This window comes from Mirounga angustirostris, unplaced genomic scaffold (genome assembly GCF_029215605.1).
Source record: "Mirounga angustirostris isolate CCGP_5_RB_7025 unplaced genomic scaffold, mMirAng1.0.hap1 SCAF_17, whole genome shotgun sequence".
Classification (NCBI taxonomy): domain Eukaryota; kingdom Metazoa; phylum Chordata; class Mammalia; order Carnivora; family Phocidae; genus Mirounga; species Mirounga angustirostris.
This window is the reverse complement of record NW_026991725.1, coordinates 49,837,152-49,855,650: the sequence shown is the minus strand read 5'-3', so window position 1 is coordinate 49,855,650 and position 18,499 is coordinate 49,837,152. Positions and strand designations below refer to the sequence as shown.

The 18,499-nt window shown below is 46.0% G+C and overlaps 1 protein-coding gene across 2 annotated transcripts; it reads left to right on the top strand.

The window, feature by feature from the left end:
- Positions 1-31: 31 nt before the first annotated feature.
- Positions 32-15,557, top strand: LOC123854515 (protein SCO1 homolog, mitochondrial). Of its 2 annotated transcripts, none has more exons than XM_064582454.1 (6): positions 32-313; positions 1,342-1,432; positions 4,007-4,111; positions 4,936-5,028; positions 9,886-10,001; positions 14,625-15,557. In XM_064582454.1, the coding sequence occupies exons 1-6, from the start codon at positions 32-34 to the stop codon at positions 14,757-14,759; spliced, it is 822 nt and encodes a 273-aa protein (XP_064438524.1). In that variant the 3' UTR covers positions 14,760-15,557. The 2 variants fall into 2 exon arrangements, with proteins under 2 accessions (XP_064438524.1, XP_045745799.1); XM_045889843.3 differs by having other exon boundaries at positions 4,007-4,204.
- The last annotated feature ends 2,942 nt before the right edge of the window (positions 15,558-18,499 follow it).

Here is an 18,499-nt window from a genome sequence, read left to right as displayed (position 1 = left end):
CGGGCCAAAGCAGGCGCGGTCCCCCGAGCGCATGGCGGGGCTCTGGCTGCTCCGCCGCCCCGGCGTGCGGCTTCCGGGGGGCCGACTTTGGCGGCTGCCGCCTCACGGGCTCGGCCGGGCCCCGGCGGAGGGGGCCGCCAGACTCGGGCTGAGGCAGCTCGGCGCGCGGCGCGAGGAGGCGCGGCAGGCCTCGGAGCCGGCTCGCAGCGGCCGGGGGGGCCGGCCCTTGAGCACGGGCATGCCGCCCCCTCCAGGGTCGTGCGGCCCCGAGCCGAAGGGCCGCAGAGACCCCACGCGCCCCTCCAAGCCCGGGGTGAGTGCACACCTGCGGCCCTCTCTTTGCTCGTCGCCCCTGCACGCCGCCCTTCGGCCTCCCCGTCCCGCTGGGCGGTGACCCCGGAAATGCTCCCCCGCTCGGCCCTACCGGCGGGGGTCGCACGCTCTCCGCCCTGCTGTCCCTGCTTCGCGCGTAGTCCAGCCCGAAAGGCAGAACCTGAGAACTGACGCTTTCCCCACGCGGCCGCGTTCTCGGGCTTGGGTTTTAGTTTTGCGTCCCGTCCTCCCAGAATACCCCGAAAATAGGGTTCGGGTTTTCCTGGGGGTCCCGGCCTTAAGTTGACCACGATTGAGGAGTCAGAGCGTGTTCGTTTGTGTCTCGTGAAGCCGCTTTAGAGGTTCGGGGTGTGTGTTGGAATTAAGCAAAATGTGCGTCGTAGTTGCGTGCAGGGAATGCCTTTTTCTTTGGTTTCTCCCAGGTTCCAGTCCTGACCCCCACTACGCACTAGTGGTGGGTAAGAGAAGTGGGCTTTAGAGGCTGGGGGAGGACGGTTAGTCGGTGAGGCCGAGGGAGTCGACATCTTACTAACCTTGGGACTTGGAAACGAGGGAAAGGGAGTAATTTGCAAGAAGCTCCGTTTCTGCTTCGGCTTTGTTACTTCTGGAAGCCAGAGTTAGGTCAACCTCCCGAATTTTATTTATGTTCCCAGTATCAGCACAATCACATAATTAACTGGTTTTCAAATCAGCAGTTGGGAGTCAGGGTCCCACTTAGTAACAGTCGTGGGACTTGAGCTTTGGGTGTCTTTCACATGAAATGCACTTAAGGACTTTCTTTCGCCTTGGGAATGAATGCTTCTGTAATTGGGGTCACAGCCCAGATGTCAGTGCGCCCAGACTCTGTTGGTAGGTACTTTTTCACCCCAGAGCAAAGTGGAAACATTGTACATATTTAACAGAATCAAGACCTGTATTTATGTGTATTAAAAGCCAGGATAGTAAACTTAGTATGGTTAAATGTTTGCATCTTACTGGTGTTTTTCTTTGAAATCTGTGCCCCAGTAGCCGGTTTCCTGGAAGTCTTTGGCATTCACATTTGCAATTGGTGGAGCTTTATTGGCTGGAATGAAGTACTTCAAGAAAGAAAAGACAGAGAGTAAGTAGATATCTATCCTCCTGTCAGCTCGAAATAAAATCCTTTTCTAACGTTTTTTATTTTGTTTTTAAAATTCTTATCTTAAATAATTTTAGATGAACAGAATAGTTATAAAGATGGCATAGAGAGTTCCTATGGACCTTTCACCTGGCTTCCCCTACTGTTAACAAATTATATAACCATGGCTCATTTATCAAAATTAAGAAATTAAAATTGGTGCAATACTCTTCGCTTGATTTGGAATTCGCCAGTGTTTTGTCTTTTATCTGGTCCAGGATCCAGTCCAAGATACCACTTTCTAACAGTATGAAAAGACTTACTGTGGACAGGTTTGGTGGTGGGTGGTGAAGCCTGGAGGGTACAGAGATGACCAAGATGCATTCCAGCCATTGAGGTGCACATGACAGGGAAGCAGGCACAGAATTAAAGGATTTCACTAGAGGAGGTTCTGCCAAGCCAGGGGGAAGCCCAGGATGCTCTGAGGCCCGAAGAAGGGCCAGCCCCTACTGCAAAGTACTGAGTATGCAGAGGGAGAGGCCAGAGGCTGACCACGGATGATGAGCAGAGATTGGGAGAACGTGGTCAGGGGGTGCCAGGAATGGCTTTGGATTAACACGGGAAGTGTTTAGACATTGTTTGCAAGAACTCCATACTTCAGTGAATAGTCCAGACTTTTAAGATTTGGTTTAAAGGTTTCCAGTAAACCTTTAAAATATCACTTAAATCGGTTTGGGTTCTTTAGAGTCTCTTTTGATGCCATGATACAAAGGATGTGTTTAAATCTGCAAGAATTCATAGGCTTTAGAATCTTAGCAATATAAGATCCGTATCGACAAGTAGATGTGTTTCTTTTGTATAACAACCAGTGTTTTATTGATGTGATTTTCATACTCCTAATGAGAAATTAAGTTCCTTTGGTTTCACAAAGAAACAAATCTGAGAAGCTGGGAAAGTAGGGGCAGACAGTTCTGGGATATGCAAACTTTTGACTTTAGTTTGGAATTTCGCCTGCAGTAGTATTTGTTTAATAAAGAAAATTACTATGAAACTATTGAAAGTATTTCTAAATTATCTGAGAGCATTTGCCGACATGACGCCTCATCAAATGCTTCACTGTGTACATTTTACAAACAAGTACGTTCTCCCAACATAATCATAATGCAGCCGTCAAAATCAGAACATTAACATCGACATGTTAACTGCCATTCAGCCTTCAGACCTTATTCAAGTGTTGCACCTTGATGTTCCTTATCGCAAAAGGATCCGGGTCAGAACCATTCTTGTACCTACTTGTCTCTTTAGTCCCCTTCCATCTGTAGCAGTTTCTCAGTCTTGGTGTGACTTTCATGACCTTGAAAACTTCAGTATTTTATAAAATGCCTCTTGGTTTGAGTTTGTCTGATTTCCTCACGATTAGATTCAGGTCATGTCCTTTTGGCAAGGATACCACAAAAAGTGATGCTGTGTTCTCACTGCTTCTAGTCTGGTACCATGTGATTTCATTTTGTCACATTACTGATAATGTTCATTGATCATGCATGAGTCAGCCTTCTCTACCGAAAACGTAGTTAACGTATGTTTTGTGGTGTGTATTTACATATGTAAATATTCCAGTCCCCGCCAAACTCCCTGTGCATGTATGTCCATACCAACTGGTGCTTTCCTATTTATTCCGAGAACTGTAATCCATATTCTCTTTATTTTGATGCTTTCCTATTTATTCCGAGAACTATAATCCATATTCTCTTTATTCTGATGCCCAGATTGTCCCACATTGGTCCCTGGGAGTCTGAGCAACTTCCTGTTCCTTTTGACCTGCCTCCAATGTTGAGTTCTTCCTTAAATCTGGCTCTTGTACTTCCTCCTCCGTGGCCCCAATACCAGCCATTTCTCCAAAAAGCCCTGTTCCTTTTAGTGGAGGATGATATTTAGAAGTCAGGAGACGGGCTCATCGCTTCTGGGTCGTGTTTGCTCCAGGGTCCTCTCCGTGGATTGAGCTAGAAACTAGATGTGTGTACTTACATCTCCATTTATTTCCGTATCTCTAAGTATCTCAGCCACAAGCTCCCACTGGCACCTGCAGTCTCGGCTCGACGCTACAGGGTGCGTCCTGAGTCTCTCCGTCCATCTTTCAGCCTCTTCTGCCATGTGTGACTCTTACCTGTAATCTGCTTATTTATGGTTCATCCCTTGTGTGTAACTAAGGTCCCATGGCCCCTGCCCCTGCCCCATTCAGATGCCCGCCTCGGGACACTCTGGCTAAGACTCCAGACGGCAGCCCCCGCCCTGGTCATGGCCACGCCTAACGACTTGGCTGAATTGTTCCAGAAGAGACAGCAGCATCTTTACTGCTTTTTCTTCTTGGTCCTTACTACACACCATAGCATTTGATTTGATTTTGTTCATTGTTGGATCCTTAATTTTCTTAGAAGATTTCTTAAGCTGATTGGAAACAGACTGTTTTCCACAGTCTGTGCCCCCACGGTCGTGAGTATAGAACTGACCATACATCGGGCATTTCGGTGCCTGTGGTTAGATTGACTTTTGTAACGTGCGTGTTTGTATCTCTTCAAGAGCTGGAGAAGGAACGGCAGCGAAGCCTGGGGAAGCCTTTGCTGGGGGGCCCGTTTTCCCTCACAACACATACTGGAGAGCCCAAAACGGACAAAGACTACGTGGGTCAGTGGGTATTGATTTATTTTGGTTTCACTCATTGCCCTGATGTCTGTCCAGAAGAACTAGAAAAAATGATTCAAGTCGTGGATGAGATAGGTAAGCCATCACTGACTATAAAAAGTACGTTTACTTAATGTCCTTAACGTTACCACGCTTTTCACGTTCTCCTGTTACTGTCAGGTCGGGTGTTGTGATCATTTGGGTTCATTGTGAGAACATAAAATCTCAGCATCGCGCTTGTTCGCTGCTTTGATTCCTGTGACCGTATCCTCTACCAGAGGGAGCTTTCAAATGCCGGGAGGTCTGGTTTCCCATAGCTCTGCATTGTGCCCCTTCCTTGACTGTAGACGCCCATCACTGACCCTGCCTTCGTGCACGTGACACACAGACTGGAAAGTCACTGGTACAGTCTGTGCTGTGCAGTCAGCCGCATTTATGACCAATGAGGAAGCGGATATGTCCTTCTTAAAATACATTGTTTCAGGGGATCCAGCCTTTATTGATGATTATCGCCCTGATGATCATTGCGGGTGGCAGACTGCAAACATTCGGTTGGATCAGGACACGAGATAGCCACACGATGTGATCTGGGTAACGTGCACAAACTGGTGCAGGTGTTCGGTAGGATAATTATCTGATTCCCGCACAGATACTGTGGACATCTGCTCCTCCTGCAGGCCGTCCCATCCCCTGCCCCGCCCCACCCTCTGCACGCGAATGTTCGGTGTCCCTCTGCTTCCTGAACGCCTTGCTGAAGCACTTACTATTGCCGGGGTTCCTCTTCTCCCCTAGAGTGTGAATACTGATCAGTGAGAACTTTCTTTCAGATAATATTCCAACTCTGCCGAATTTAACTCCACTTTTCATCACTATTGACCCAGAAAGGGATACAAAAGAAGCCATCGCAAATTATGTGAAAGGTATGTCTTATTAATAATATTTACATCTCGGGGCACCTGGGTGGATCAGTCAGTTAAGCATCCAACCCTCGACTTCAGCTCAGGTCATGATCTCAGGGTCCTGGGATTGAGCCCTGCACCGGGCTCTCTGCTCAGTGGGGAGTCTGCTGGAGATTCTTTCTCCCTCTGCACCCCCCCCCCACCCGCTCACACACAGGCTTTTTCTCTCTCAAATAAATAAATAAAATTAAAATATTAAAAGAATAATAATACTTTACATTTGTTGAAGCTTTTAGAGTTTTTGAAAGATCAACTCATTTGACCTTACATGCCTCGTGAAATAGGACAAATGATATTATCATCAGGTTTAGAGAAGATGAAAAGGTGAGGCTCAGTTGTGACTTTGGCTGATAAGCAAATAAACAAGTTTCTCAATTCCCAATGCACAGCTGTGTTTATTTTGTCACAGGAAAGACTGAACTTGGCCTTCATACATCAACAAAGCTGACAGAACGTTAAGTAGAGAGTGAAGACACATTGCTTCTAATTCCAGCTCTGTACCTCATTCTCTCTGTAAAATTAGGACAAACATAAATCCTGGGAGTGTGTAGGTTGGGAGATTAGAGACTTTATATACAGTTTGAGGTCCTAACACATATTTTATAAATCCAGAACATTTATTATGACAGAGACACACGTATAACTTTTCTTGGGAAAGTTGAAACATCTCCACGTGCAAGTTAAAACCTATGAGAAGGCATTTTTACAGACTAGGTAAGGGTAGAATTAAAGATGAATGCTTAGGTCCTTAGGAGCTTGGGCAAGTTGCAGAATTTCTCGGGACTCAGGTTTCCTCAGCTGAAAAATGATGACAGTAAAAATCTGTTTTGTTGTTATAGGAGTGACGGGAACGTGGGTGCTGAAAAATCAGGAATTAGAATTTTAATTTTAATTATGGTGAAATTGGTTTAGGCTCTTGGTCAGGGGGACCGATGAATAGTTTTACATTTAATTTTACATATGACACATTTCATTGTAACGCATATCGTCTAAAGCTTTGAGGTTATTTAAAAGTATTTTGTGGGGGCGCCTGGGTGGCTCAGTCGTTAAGCGTCTGCCTTCGGCTCAGGTCATGATCCCAGGGTCCTGGGATCGAGCCCCACATCGGGCTCCTTGCTCTGCAGGGAGTCTGCTTCTCCCTCTGCCTCTGCCTGCAGCTCCTCCTGCTTGTGCTCTCTCTCTGTGTCAAATAAATAAATAAAATCTTAAAAAAAAATTTAAAAATAAAAGTATTTTGTGAAGGCCCTGCTGTACCTTCTGTTATTTAACATATTTACTGAGATATAATCGACATACACTAACACGTAAATATATAAAGTCTACAGTTTGTTACCTTTAGTCATATGTCTGCACTTGTGAAATCATCAGGCAAAACTGGACGTTACTGTCACCCCCAGCGGTTTCCTTGCACCCTTGCTCCTCCCTCCCCTATGCCCCCCTCCTGTCTCCAGGCACCCACTGATCTGCTTTCTGTCGATGTAGGTTAGTTTGCATTTTCTAGAAGTTTATGCGAACAGAATTATACACTGTATACTCTTTTTTCTTTTTATGGCTTCTTTCAGCATAATGCTTTTGAGACTCATCCACGTTTTCGCCTGTGTTAGCAGTTCACTCTTTTACTGCTGAGCAGTGTTCTGTTGATGGACATTAGAGTTACTTCCAGTTCGGGGCTGCTACAGAGCATTCAAGTCCAAGTCTTTGTACGGACACGTACTTCCATTTCTCTTGAGTAAAAGCATACGAGTAGGTTGTTGGATCATGTGGTAGGTGCACGTTCATCTTTTTAAGAAACTGATAAACAGTTTTCCAGAGTGGTTGTATGTTTTTACATTCCCACCAGCCGCGTGTGAGAGAGCTCTAGCTCCTGCCCATCCTCACCACACTTGGTATGGCCAGCCTTTGACTGTAGCCACTTCACTAGCTGTTCGCTGGCCGCTCATCGTGAATTTGCTATGCTTCGCCCTAATGACCCTTGATAGTAAGCATCTGGGACGCCTGGGTGGCTCAGTTGGTTAAAGTATCCAGTCTGGGTTTCAGCCCCGGCCTGATTTTGGGGTGATGAGATCAAGCCCTGTGTCAGGCTCCATGCTCAGTAGGGTCTGCTTGGGATTCTCTTTCCGCCTCCCACTGCCCCTCCCCTCACTCGCTCGTTCTCTCTCTCAAATAAATCTTCAGGAAAAAAAAAAAACTAGGGGCGCCTGGGTGGTTCAATCGGTTAAGCATCTGCCTTCAGCTCAGGTCATGCCCAGGGTTCTGGGATCAAGCCCCTCATCGGGCTCCCTGCTCAGCGGAGAGCCTGCTTCTCCCTCTCCCTCTACCTGCTGCTCTGCCTACTTATGCTCTCTCTCTAGCTCTCTGTCAAATAAATAAAATCTTTAAAAATAAAAAAATATTAAGCATCTTTTTGTGTTCTTACCACCTGTATGTCTTCTTTGGTGAAGTGTCTTTTCATACCTTTCGCTCATTTCTATGGGGCTGTTCATTTTACTTGTATTTGTTTATCACGTATATTCCCAATATGAGTCTTTTATCGGGTGTATGATTCACAGACATTTTCTCCCAGTCTGTGGCTTGTCATTTCAGTCTCTTAATGTGGTTTGAAGAGCAGTTTTCAGTTTTTGTTTTTTTAAGATTTTATTTATTTATTTGACAGAGACACAGCAAGAGCGGGAACACAAGCAGGGGGAGTGGGAGGGGGAGAAGCAGGCTTCTCGCGGAGCAGGGAGCCCCATGCGGGGTCAATCCCAGGATGCTGAGATCATGACCTGAGGCCAAAGGCAGACAAAGACTGAGCCACCAGGACCCTGGGATCACGACCTGAGCCGAAGGCAGATGCTTAACGACTGAGCCACCCAGGCGCCCCCAAGCAGTTTTCAGTTTTGATGAAATCCAGTTTATTAGCATATTCTTTTATAGATAAATCTTTTGGTTTCATTTGTAAGAAATCTTTGCCCAGCTGAAGGTTAGAAAGGTTTATTTTTTCTTGAAGTTTTAGAGTTTTTATTAGATATTTAAGGCGAATGTATGTTCACAGTGTACAGATTTAGCAGGAATTTGAACAATGACAGTTATTTCCTAAAGCAGGTGTGACTCATTGGGTGACAAATGATCTCTAGTGTAAGTGTGTTATGTTGTCACCGGTTTGTTACTGCAGGTTAACCAAATCCTAAATGTCCCCAGATGAGGGGAGATACGAGTTCTCATAACTGAAATGCAAAAACTGTACAGTAATATTCTTCACCGGCACATACGTACATCTGTTTAAGCTCTTAAGAGTTTTTGAAAGATCCATTCTTTCAAAATTCTTTACTAGTTGAATTGGAACCGGGGGGAATTTAAAAATATTGAAGTTCATGTGTAGAAAATTACTGCGATTTCAACAGTTTTTTTAAAAAGGTTTGGACATGCAACTAATGTAGACTTCATTCACTCTTCTCTCAGAATGGAAAAGAAAAACAAGCCATCCTGCTTTTTCAGTATCTGAACAGTTTTTCAATTCAGGATGAATTAGAAATGACAGTAGGTTTTTTTTCTCTATCTTTGGAAGAAGGTCCTGCTGTTAGGTGTTGGACTATCATCTCTAGTCTGATGAATCCAGGTGTTTTAAGTGACTTCTACCAGTTCACTCCCATGAATCCCAAAAACCAAGCAGCAGATGCATGCAGTGAGATTGTTTGCTGGAAAATGAGATACAGCTGTTGGCGTGGGATGACTGAATCGTGAAGCAGACCTTTTTTACAGGACACGATGAAAAACTGTACTGCTTAATTCATGACAATATCTATCTATAAACTTCACAAGTCTCAGAATATATTTAAGTATTTAAAAGCAACTAAATTGGGCGGCTGGGTGGCTCAGTCATTAAGCATCTGCCTTCGGCTCAGGTCATGATCCCAGGGTCCTGGGATCGAGCCCCGCATCGGGCTCCCTGCTCGGCGGGAAGCCTGCTTCTCCCTCTCCCACTCCCCCTGCTTGTGTTCCCTCTCTCGCTGTGTCTCTCTCTGCCAAATAAATAAATAAAATCTTTAAAAAAAAAACAACTATATTAACAAAAAATGTGATTTAAATAATTAGGATCCATTCCCTTCAGATCTTTACAAGATCATTTTGAAAGGATCTGACTTACATATTTATAAAGAACCAGCTTTGGGTTTCGTTGCTTTTCCTCTACCGATTGCCTGTTTTCAGTTTCATTGATTTCTGCTCTCATTCCTTTCTCTCTTCACTTTGGATTTAATTTGCTTTTCTTTCTCTAGCTTCCTAGGGGGGATATTTAGAGTCCTGATTTTAGGTCTCTTCTCCAGTGTACGAATTCAGTGCCACAAATATCCCTCAAAGCACTGCTTTGGCTGCATCCCACAAATTTCGATAAGTTGTGTTTTCATTTTCACTTAGTTCAAAATACTTTTCAGTTTCTCTTGAGATTCCTTCTTTGACCCGTGTATTATTCAGAAGTTTTCATCTCCATGTGTCTTGGGCTTTTCTACTTATCTTTCCGTTACTGACTTCTCTTTTAACTGCACTGTGGTCTGAGAGCACATCATATGGTTTCTGTTCTTTTAAATCTGTTGGGGTGCACTTGATGGCCCAGAACATGGCCTGTCTTGGTGAATGTGACTTCTTTATTACGGAGGAGAATTTGCATGTGTTCTGGGTGCATTTCTTTTCCTGTGAATCATGAGGGAGTGTTCAGGGACCCCCAGAAGACAGTGGCAGGAGAGCTGCCTTATAACTGAGACTGGTTTTTAAAGTCCAGGTGTGGGGGGGTGGGTTTCACTTGCTGCTCATTTTTCACTGCATTTCTAATTTTTTATTCAGAATTTTCTCCCAAACTGGTTGGCCTGACTGGCAGCAAAGAAGAGATTGATCAAGTGGCCCGAGCATACAGGGTGTATTACAGCCCTGGCCCCAAGGACGAGGATGAGGACTACATAGTAAGTAAATGCTTGGGTGTCACCCACAGGCTGGCGCTCAGGCCCCGCACGGTCCTACAGCTCGAATGACTGGCTTCAGAAATGAAAGAAAGGGGCGCCTCGGTGGCTCAGTCGTTAAGCATCTGCCTTCGGTTCAGGTCATGATCCCAGGGTCCCGGGATCGAGCCCTGCATTAGGCTCCCTGCTCGGCGGGAAGCCTGCTTCTCCCTCTGCCCCTCACCCTGCTTGTGCTCTCTCTCTCTCTCAAATAAATAAAATCTTTAAAAAAAAAAAATGAAAGAAAGGCTGAGATCAGCACAAATTCCTCAAATTGGGGATATTTGAAAGGACAATAGAAGTATCGCTTTTTTAAGAATGCTGGTTTAATGTATATTCACTGTTCTCATAACTTCATTGCCTGTTTTCCTTCTTAGTGGCCCATAAAATTATGGGAGGATACACAGTGAGTGGTATTTTAGATTCAGTAGAACGTGATGCTTGGAGACCACGTTGGAAATAAAGAGAAGCCATCATTTGGGGGCAACGCTTGTTTGAATTCAGAACATTGTATAGGTTCTCCCCGTGTCCCCAGGGAAGAGTGTAGGAAGCGGTGCAAGGCCCTGGGGACGTGCATTTTTGGAATGCATCAGAGTTCTGAAAAGCAAGAGAAAAGAGCGAAAGCCATGAGAAGGTAGACTTTCTGGAAGGTTTATTTTCCTAGCAGCTATATGCTTTGCACAACCACGTGTTTGTGTTTGCTTCCTGCTGTTGAAGGACAGACGGGGCAGCGCTGGTGCAGCTCTGTGTTGGCATATTCCGCGGCGCTGCCCCACCAGCCCAGGGCGGGTGTCCACGTTACCTCGTTCCTTCTCTCAGCTGTGCCGTCACAGTGAAACACCACGAAGGGCACCTGCACCGCCCTGCCCACCCAGGTTTCTTCTCAAACTGGACGTTTCTTCCTGTCTGTCAATACTTGACCTTGTGGTAGCAGTTCAGATTTCCCCTGTGCCCTGGCTTCTTTGTAACATTGGTTGAGCAAAGCGATTAGTCGTAAGAGTTGATCTATAAACTGTGGTTTGGGTTGGAGCGCTCTCAGATCGATGCCCAACTATACCATCAGCTGGCCTCCGTGTGTTATGTAAAATACTTGGGAACATCGGGTTGTGTGGTCTGCTTTGACTGGTTGGTCTTGACTCAGCAAGAACACATCATTTTCATGATACTGTAACCAGTAGGGACAGCTGTGTGCCCTGCAGATCATAAACATAAACGTGCCTTTGGGTGCTGAGATTTGTATTCAGTCATAAGGTAGTCCTGCACAGAATCCAGAATGTGAATGGTAACTTTTTTCATTTTAAAAATTAGAATACAGATAAATTTAAGTCTTTTTTTTTTTTTTAGATTCTTATTTATTTATTTGAGAGAGAGAGAGCAAGAGCGCGTGAGCACTGGGGAGGGGCGGAGAGAGAGAGAGAAGTAAAGCAGACTCCCCGCTGAGCAAGGATCCTGACTCGGGGCTCTATTCCAGGACCAAGAGATCATGACCCAAGAGATCATGACCTGAGCCGAAGGCAGACGCATACCTGACTGAATCACCAGGTGCCCCTGCAGATAAAATATTTAAGTCTCATAGAGACTTCTTGGACCCTCTGGAATTCATGCTAGACCCCATTTTGAGACATACTAGTCTACTGCACTAAGAATTTGACCTTTTGATCAGAACCAGTGAGTTGTACATCTGAAGCTAATATAACGCTGGACATTATTAACTGCACTGGAATGAAAGTGACAACAAAAAAAGAACCAATGAGGTCGTTGCTATACATTTGCTAAATCAACCAGTAGGGGGAGGCGCTCTCCAGCTTGTTGGGTCTTTCACTGTTACCCCGTCTGTGCCTTGAGGCCACAGATCTTCATCCACAGGACGTATGGGAAGCTTCTGTCAAGACTTAGGGCCTGCAGGGAGCGAGGGAGTGTCTTAAAGGCTGAGATGTAACCGAGCGAGGTTTTCTTAATCTCAGGAGCCACAGAAGGGAAGCTTCCGACTTTCGAGCACCGGTGGAGTCTTCAGACAGATAGTACGTGTAAAGTGGGCGTGCCAGACACTTAGGATTCCGTCGGAAGCGAAGCGTGTACATCACTGCTATGTATATATGATACTACCTTAGTCTGTGTTACATAGGAAGTGTTTTTGAAAAACACTACAACTTGGGGCGCCTGGGTGGCTCAGTCCGTTAAGCATCCGACTCTTGACCTTGGCTCAGGTCATGATCTCAGGGTCTTGAGATGAAGCCCTGCGTCAGGCTCTGTGCTCAGCGGGGAGTCTGCTTGAGATTCTCTCTCCCTCTCCCTCTCCCTCCGCCCACCCCCATGCTCTCGCTCTCTAAAAAAGAAAATAAGAAAGAAAAATACTACAACAGGCTTTTAAACCCAAGAAAAGATGTTCAGTTCCACTCAAAATGAAAGAATGGGAATTACACAGTGTAATGCCGCTTTCTACCTGTTAGATCATAGAGGTCAAAGTTTGAAATACTGTTGAAATCTAGTTTGGGAAAAGAGGGGAGTGAATTTGGAAGAACAGGCACCCACCCTGCGTGGATGATAGGAATTTAAGTGATACACCCTCTTCGGGGGGGCGGTTTGTCACATCTAAAGTGGAATACCTTTTACTTCAGAGACTCTGCTTTGGGGAATTTTTCTACACCTGCACCCTACAGCACTGTTCTTAGAGGAGACAGAAAACCAAGCAACCGATTTTGAAAGGCTACTGTGTAGGTACTCAGAACGGTGTCCAATCCCTTGTCAAGTGAGAAAGCAGCTACAGTGTGTTGTTACTCCCACATAGAAGGGAGAAGTGCTGGTGGTGAAAGAAGTAGACACACAGTAATAAGTGCAGGCAGTTTCCCTGGAAGCATCCAGAAGGAACTGGTGACAGTGGTTCCCTCTGAGCACAACGGAGGGACTCTGGGCGTCTGGAACAAGTGGCAGATTTCTGCTGCATACGTTTACTGTATATTCCCATGTGCATTTTTATGTGCACACGTTACCTTTTCAAAACATAATGTGTCCAGAAAACTCACCTGTCAGAAAAGCCACGGAGATTGTGGCAACGAGGTGGTAGAAGGGCTGGACTGTGAAAGTGGACAGACCCGGGTATAAGCTTAGGTCTGGCACTTACTAATGATTTAACTTACTCTCGAGCCCTTTGGATCGCTTGTAGAGGAGGAGGATACCTGGCTCCGGGACGAAAGCAGCGTGAGGAAGAGCGTGTCAGTCCACACCAGCTTCCTTTCTCTATCCTAGGAACTACTCGCACTTTAAAGCACTCTGTGTTAGAGACACACGGCGATTTGCTCTGCCCACAAGCCACTGAACGTCGAGACGTGACCACTGGCCAGTTTGGCAGATGTGGATGGAACAATATTTTCACTCCATATTAGAGAGTAACTTGTATTAAGCACACTCGTAAGAGAAATCCACTGGAGTTCTAGTCTTTTAAGGGAGAGAGAGAATAGAGTGGGAAAAAGGGAGAAGTAGGGAGAAAGATGGAGGCCGGAGACTCTGCTGTGACTGTCGGATGTGCGGAGAAGCGCAGCTCCCCTGTCCTCCGTGTCCTGCTCCTGCAGTAGGTTATTCCAAGACACATGAAATCAGCAGCTGTTTGAGCTCTTGGCTTACATTCCTTCCTTATGCGCGCAGGCAAGTGGCTCTTTCCATTTGCTCTCTCCTTGTGAATGTGTGTATATAAAGAAGTAATAACCTCACAGACCTATAATGTGTGGCGGGTACATTTGGGGGTGGCTCCGGTTTGCTATGTGTGATCGTATTTCTGTCTTTCTTTTTGTCTTGCCAAATAGCAATCAAGCCTGCAATAAACTCCAAGGACTCTAGGCGCCAAGTCTTCTCATTTAAACTGGGATTTGGTGGAAGCATATAAATAAAAAAATTGATGACTAATCTAAGCCCAAGTAAGAGCTAGGAATGTTTTCAGAGCTTTGCCTGGAAAACATAATAAATTGAAGGTGACTCCTTGGAGGTGTAGCATTTCCGGCTCCTAAGGAGTTACCAGGTCATCTGCTTCTGATAGGATCATTCAGCGTAGTAGATACAAATTTCCTAGGGGGGGGAACCCTTGTTTTCACGTTTCCGTTTGCATCACTGATAATCAGGACTAAATATTGTGCTGAAATTTATAAATTACATACTTACAGTAGTGGTGGGTTTTCTGGATTCTCCTAAAAGGTGGTAGGCAGCATTTGGGAATAATGAGGAATAATACACACACACACACACACACACACACACATTTATGCACATATTCCTAAAGCAGTAGTCAGTTGTTGGAAGTGGATTCTCGGAGATTGTGTGGACGCACCTGTCACAGATGGAACCACCAGAAGTCCCAAGTTCTACCTGCTGTTTAAAGCAGTAGTCAGTGCGGAGTTCTGGAACACACAAGATTTTAAATACTTGTCACCGTGAATTTATTACAGTAGGCTTAGACCCATTCTGTAAATGACCACTATTACAAAGGCTGTTTAAGCATTAATGTGAAATTCTCTCCTGCAGTATTTACTCAGAATAAGCAGCGTATTTCAGTAATCTTTTTGTCCTTTCTCTCCCTCCTCCCCCCTTTCTCTGCAGGTGGATCATACAATAATCATGTACTTGATTGGACCAGATGGTCAATTCCTAGATTATTTTGGCCAGAACAAGAAGAATGCAGAAATTGCAGGTTCCATTGCCGCGCACATGAGGGAACACAGGAAGAAGAGCTAGCCAGAGCCACAGTGCCGGCCGCGTGTTCTCTTGCGGAAGAGGAAAAAAGCTTTGTCTCCCATAGGAGCCAAGATACACACACACACACACACACACGCATATGCAACCTACAGAATGGCCTTCGCACCACAAGAGCATCTTGTCTATTATCTGAGAGCTGTCCAACCCAAACCGTGGACAGGGCATGTTACCCTTGGGTTCTGCCAAGATAGTTCTTAGAACTGTAAAGATTGCAACCGAACAGTCACTTGAGCCCAGAGGACCAAGTTAGCGTGAGGCCAGTGGAGGGGACCTCGGGAAGCAGGAAAGGCGTGGCAGGTGCATTTTCCCACATCAGCAGGGCCCTCAGATCAGCGTTGCTGCCCCTCTGGTGCCCTGGACCCTTGTCCACGGTGTGGGCCTGAATTTCCAGGAAGAGTGAAATTTCCATAGTGCCCTTGATTCTCCTCTTCGAGTTCTTGGTGGCTGCTGAGAGTCAAGTCAGGCTCTTGGGCGTCGTGGTTAATCTGTAGACCTGAAAGCGCACGTGTCTATAGTCCTGCAGGTTAGCAGATCTCACGGTCAGGTTTGCATTGTGTTCCCCTGGAAGTACCTGCTGCGTTTACTAATGAAGAGGAAATCTATTGCTAGGTCAGTTTCTCTAGGAATCTTTCATGTGATTTTTATTTAAATGTGCGGGGTTTTCAGTGACCTACCAAATGGAGGAAGGCCTTCTTGATCGTGGCTGTAATACAGGGTACTTGTCTGCCCGGACTGGGTTGCAGTGGGTGTGAAATAAAGGTGTGTTGAGTTTTGCAAGCATGACTTTGCTCATGGGTGAATCGTGGGTGCGCACACGGCCCTCGGAGCAGAGACCCGCGGCCTCGGGGGGCCTCTTGGGTGCTTGTTAAAGCCCCGGTTCCCGGCCAGAGCTGGATTCGCGGGGTCCGGGGTGGGATGTGGGCCCCTGCGCTCGTAAGCAACCTGCAGGTGGCCCGGTGCTGGCAGCCTGGGGACCGTGCCTGGTGAGACTTCTGTGGGGAAGCAAGGCTTTGATCTGGGCAGGTGAAAACGTGACCAGCTTTTGGTGTGACTGTCAAAAGTGCTGTGCACACAGCCGTCCAGGAAAATGACTGTCGAGCGGTGGGACGAATCTTCCGCTTGTGAATTCCGCTTCCCCTGGGCGTCTGTCTGGGCTTGACCGTCCCTTTCTTCCCCCTGAAGCTGCTCCCCAGGGCAGCTCTGGAAGGTCTTCAGTAAATCCTAACACACGTGGGTATCCTTTCTGGTCAGACGACAGGTTCTTACACAGCACTTGGGTTTCACATGCACGTGAGCCAGGCCTGTCTTGGTTTTTTAAACTCTCGCTAATTACATCAAGCCTACTAAAAATACGACAAAGTATGCTAAAAAGAAAAATCGTAAACTCTGCAGTGGTTCTGTGGGCTGTATTGTGTCCCCCCAGGATTCGAATGGTGCAGTGCTGGCCCCCAGCACCTCACAGTGTGGCGGTATTGGGGGCAGAGGGTCTTTACAGAGGTGACTGAGTGTAAATGAGGCCGTGAGTGTGGGCCCTCGGCCGGTGTGACCGGCGTCCCTGAAGAAGGGGAGACCCCAGCTCCACGAGAAGCCACCTCCGCCGACCCCTTGCTCTCAGGCTCGGAGGCCCCAGCGCCGTGGAAGATGGGTGTCTGTTTAAGCCCCCAGTGTGCAGGCTCCCTGAGAGACAACCACAGATCGAGTTCATGGCAAGTCCAGGCTGGAACGCCTTTGCTAGGAACTTTGTCAAGAAGGCGAGACTTCACCAAAGGACCAGTCTCATGTGACAAAAAAGATACTAAATAGGGGCGCCGGGGGTGGGGGTGGGGGTGGTTCTGTCAATTGAGCGTTTCTGACTCTTGATCTGAGCTCAGGTCTTGATCTCAGGATTGTGAGTCCAAGCCCCACACTGGGCTCCACCCTGGGTGTGGAGCTTACTTTAAAAAGAAAAAGAAAAGAAAAAAAAAGTACTAAATATCTAAAATGCCAGACATCAGAAAAGAGGGTCTGTTTTAAGCCCCGGAACATTTGTGCGGATCGCTTTGCCGACGGCTTGCTCCCGATAAAACACAGTCCTCATTCTCAGCTGTTGCAGGTTAGAGCTGGTGTCATGATCCAGAAAGGGACCAGCAGCTCTTGAAGAAACATATTTCCCCTTCATTCCAGTGTCAAGTTTAAAGGCTTAGAATCAGGATGTTAGCAGCAGGGAAAGGGGCCTCGGAGATGAAGTCCAAATCTTTTTTTACTCATGAGGGGACAGTCCCTGGGTTCTGAACCTAGATTAGAACTCGGGTCTCCTTGTCCAGTCAAGCCCCAGTGTGTTCCCTGCCTTGGGGGCGGGGATGTGGCTTACAGTGACCTTGGAATCCAACCAAACCTGGGGGTGTGTGCTGGGCAGGTAGCCTTTCAATCATGAATTTGGGGAAATCAGAATCAAGGCTGCCTTATAACAAAGTATCACTTGTAGATCTTTACCTGGGTCACTTAGAGTGCTCGTGCTGGGCTCTTCATAGAGTTAATATTTCTAGAAACGGCCGTTGTTTATTTGAAAATTCTAAGAGTCCGGCCCGTGCGGGAGGCTGGGAAGTATTTAATGCATCCGGCTGTCCACGAGGCGGCCCATCACCTGAGGTCTAGGTGCTGAGACTCACTGAACCTCCCATTCAGTCCGTCTGCAATAAAACACCCAGGAGTTGGGAGGCTGATGTGAACCCAGTAAGGTGATTTGAAGTCAAAAATGTATCTGCACTGAGGTATTTAAAAATATTTCTTACTGCTTTTAAATGTGTGAGTAAAAAATGAAACTTCTCAAATCATCCATGATCCCTCAAATAATATCTTTCTTAAATGTTTCATATAGTACAATTTAAATCTCTGCATGTGTGTGTGAGAGCGAGCTACCTTTAAAAGAGCAGTCACCCATGCAGACATTTTTATTCCTTAACACCTCTAGAACTTAGGAGGTCATCATTTGCTATTCATTTTTAAAAGGTTTTTTTTTTTTTTTTTAAAGATTTATTTATTTGACAGAGAGCAACACAGCGAGAGAGGGAACACAGCAGAGGGAGTGGGAGAGGGAGAAGCAGGCTTCCCACTGAACAAGAAGACCGATATGGGGCTCGATCCCAGGACCCTGGGACCATGACCTGAGTCAAAGGCAGACGCTTAACGACTGAACTACCCAGGCGCCCCAATAACATGGACTTTTAAAACTCTCTGAAATAGCTTTAGTGGAGAGTGACAAGCAGTCTGGGTGAGAGGGTCTCTTTCTCAACTTCCTTCCAAAGTTATTGGTTGGTTCAGGGTGATTATTGTTTTGGGGACCTATTGTGGTGATTGTCTACACCTACCCCAAAGTACTTTTTTTAATCTAGAAGACTGTGTTGATACAATTTTTCGCAAATCTCACAATTTTTAAGGTCTTCTAAACTCTTGTACTTTAAAAATTCCTAATATTGTTGAATTGTCTGAATTTTTAAAAGGTATTTTAAAGGCGATTGGTTCTTCCACAATTTCACTTTATCTTCAGTAAAGAAAATTTGGAATATACAGAAAAGTTGAAGTAATTTTGAAATCACCATTATTCCAATACCAGGAAACAATATTGGGATGCATTTCCCTTGAATCATCATGTTAAGATCTCTTCTTATGCCAGAAACTCACGAGTGTACCCCTTTATAAAGTGAGTCAGGACATTGCAGACTCGAGCCCCTCTTCCCCAC

Excerpts from the sequence above, each read along its gene's own strand:
- LOC123854515 (XM_045889843.3), top strand. The coding sequence starts at position 32 with ATGGCGGGGCTCTGGCTGCTCCGCCGCCCCGGCGTGCGGCTTCCGGGG. Across the intron at positions 1,433-4,006 it reads CAAGAAAGAAAAGACAGAGA|AGCTGGAGAAGGAACGGCAG; the intron begins GTAAGTAGATAT and ends TATCTCTTCAAG. Across the intron at positions 10,002-14,624 it reads ACGAGGATGAGGACTACATA|GTGGATCATACAATAATCAT; the intron begins GTAAGTAAATGC and ends CTTTCTCTGCAG.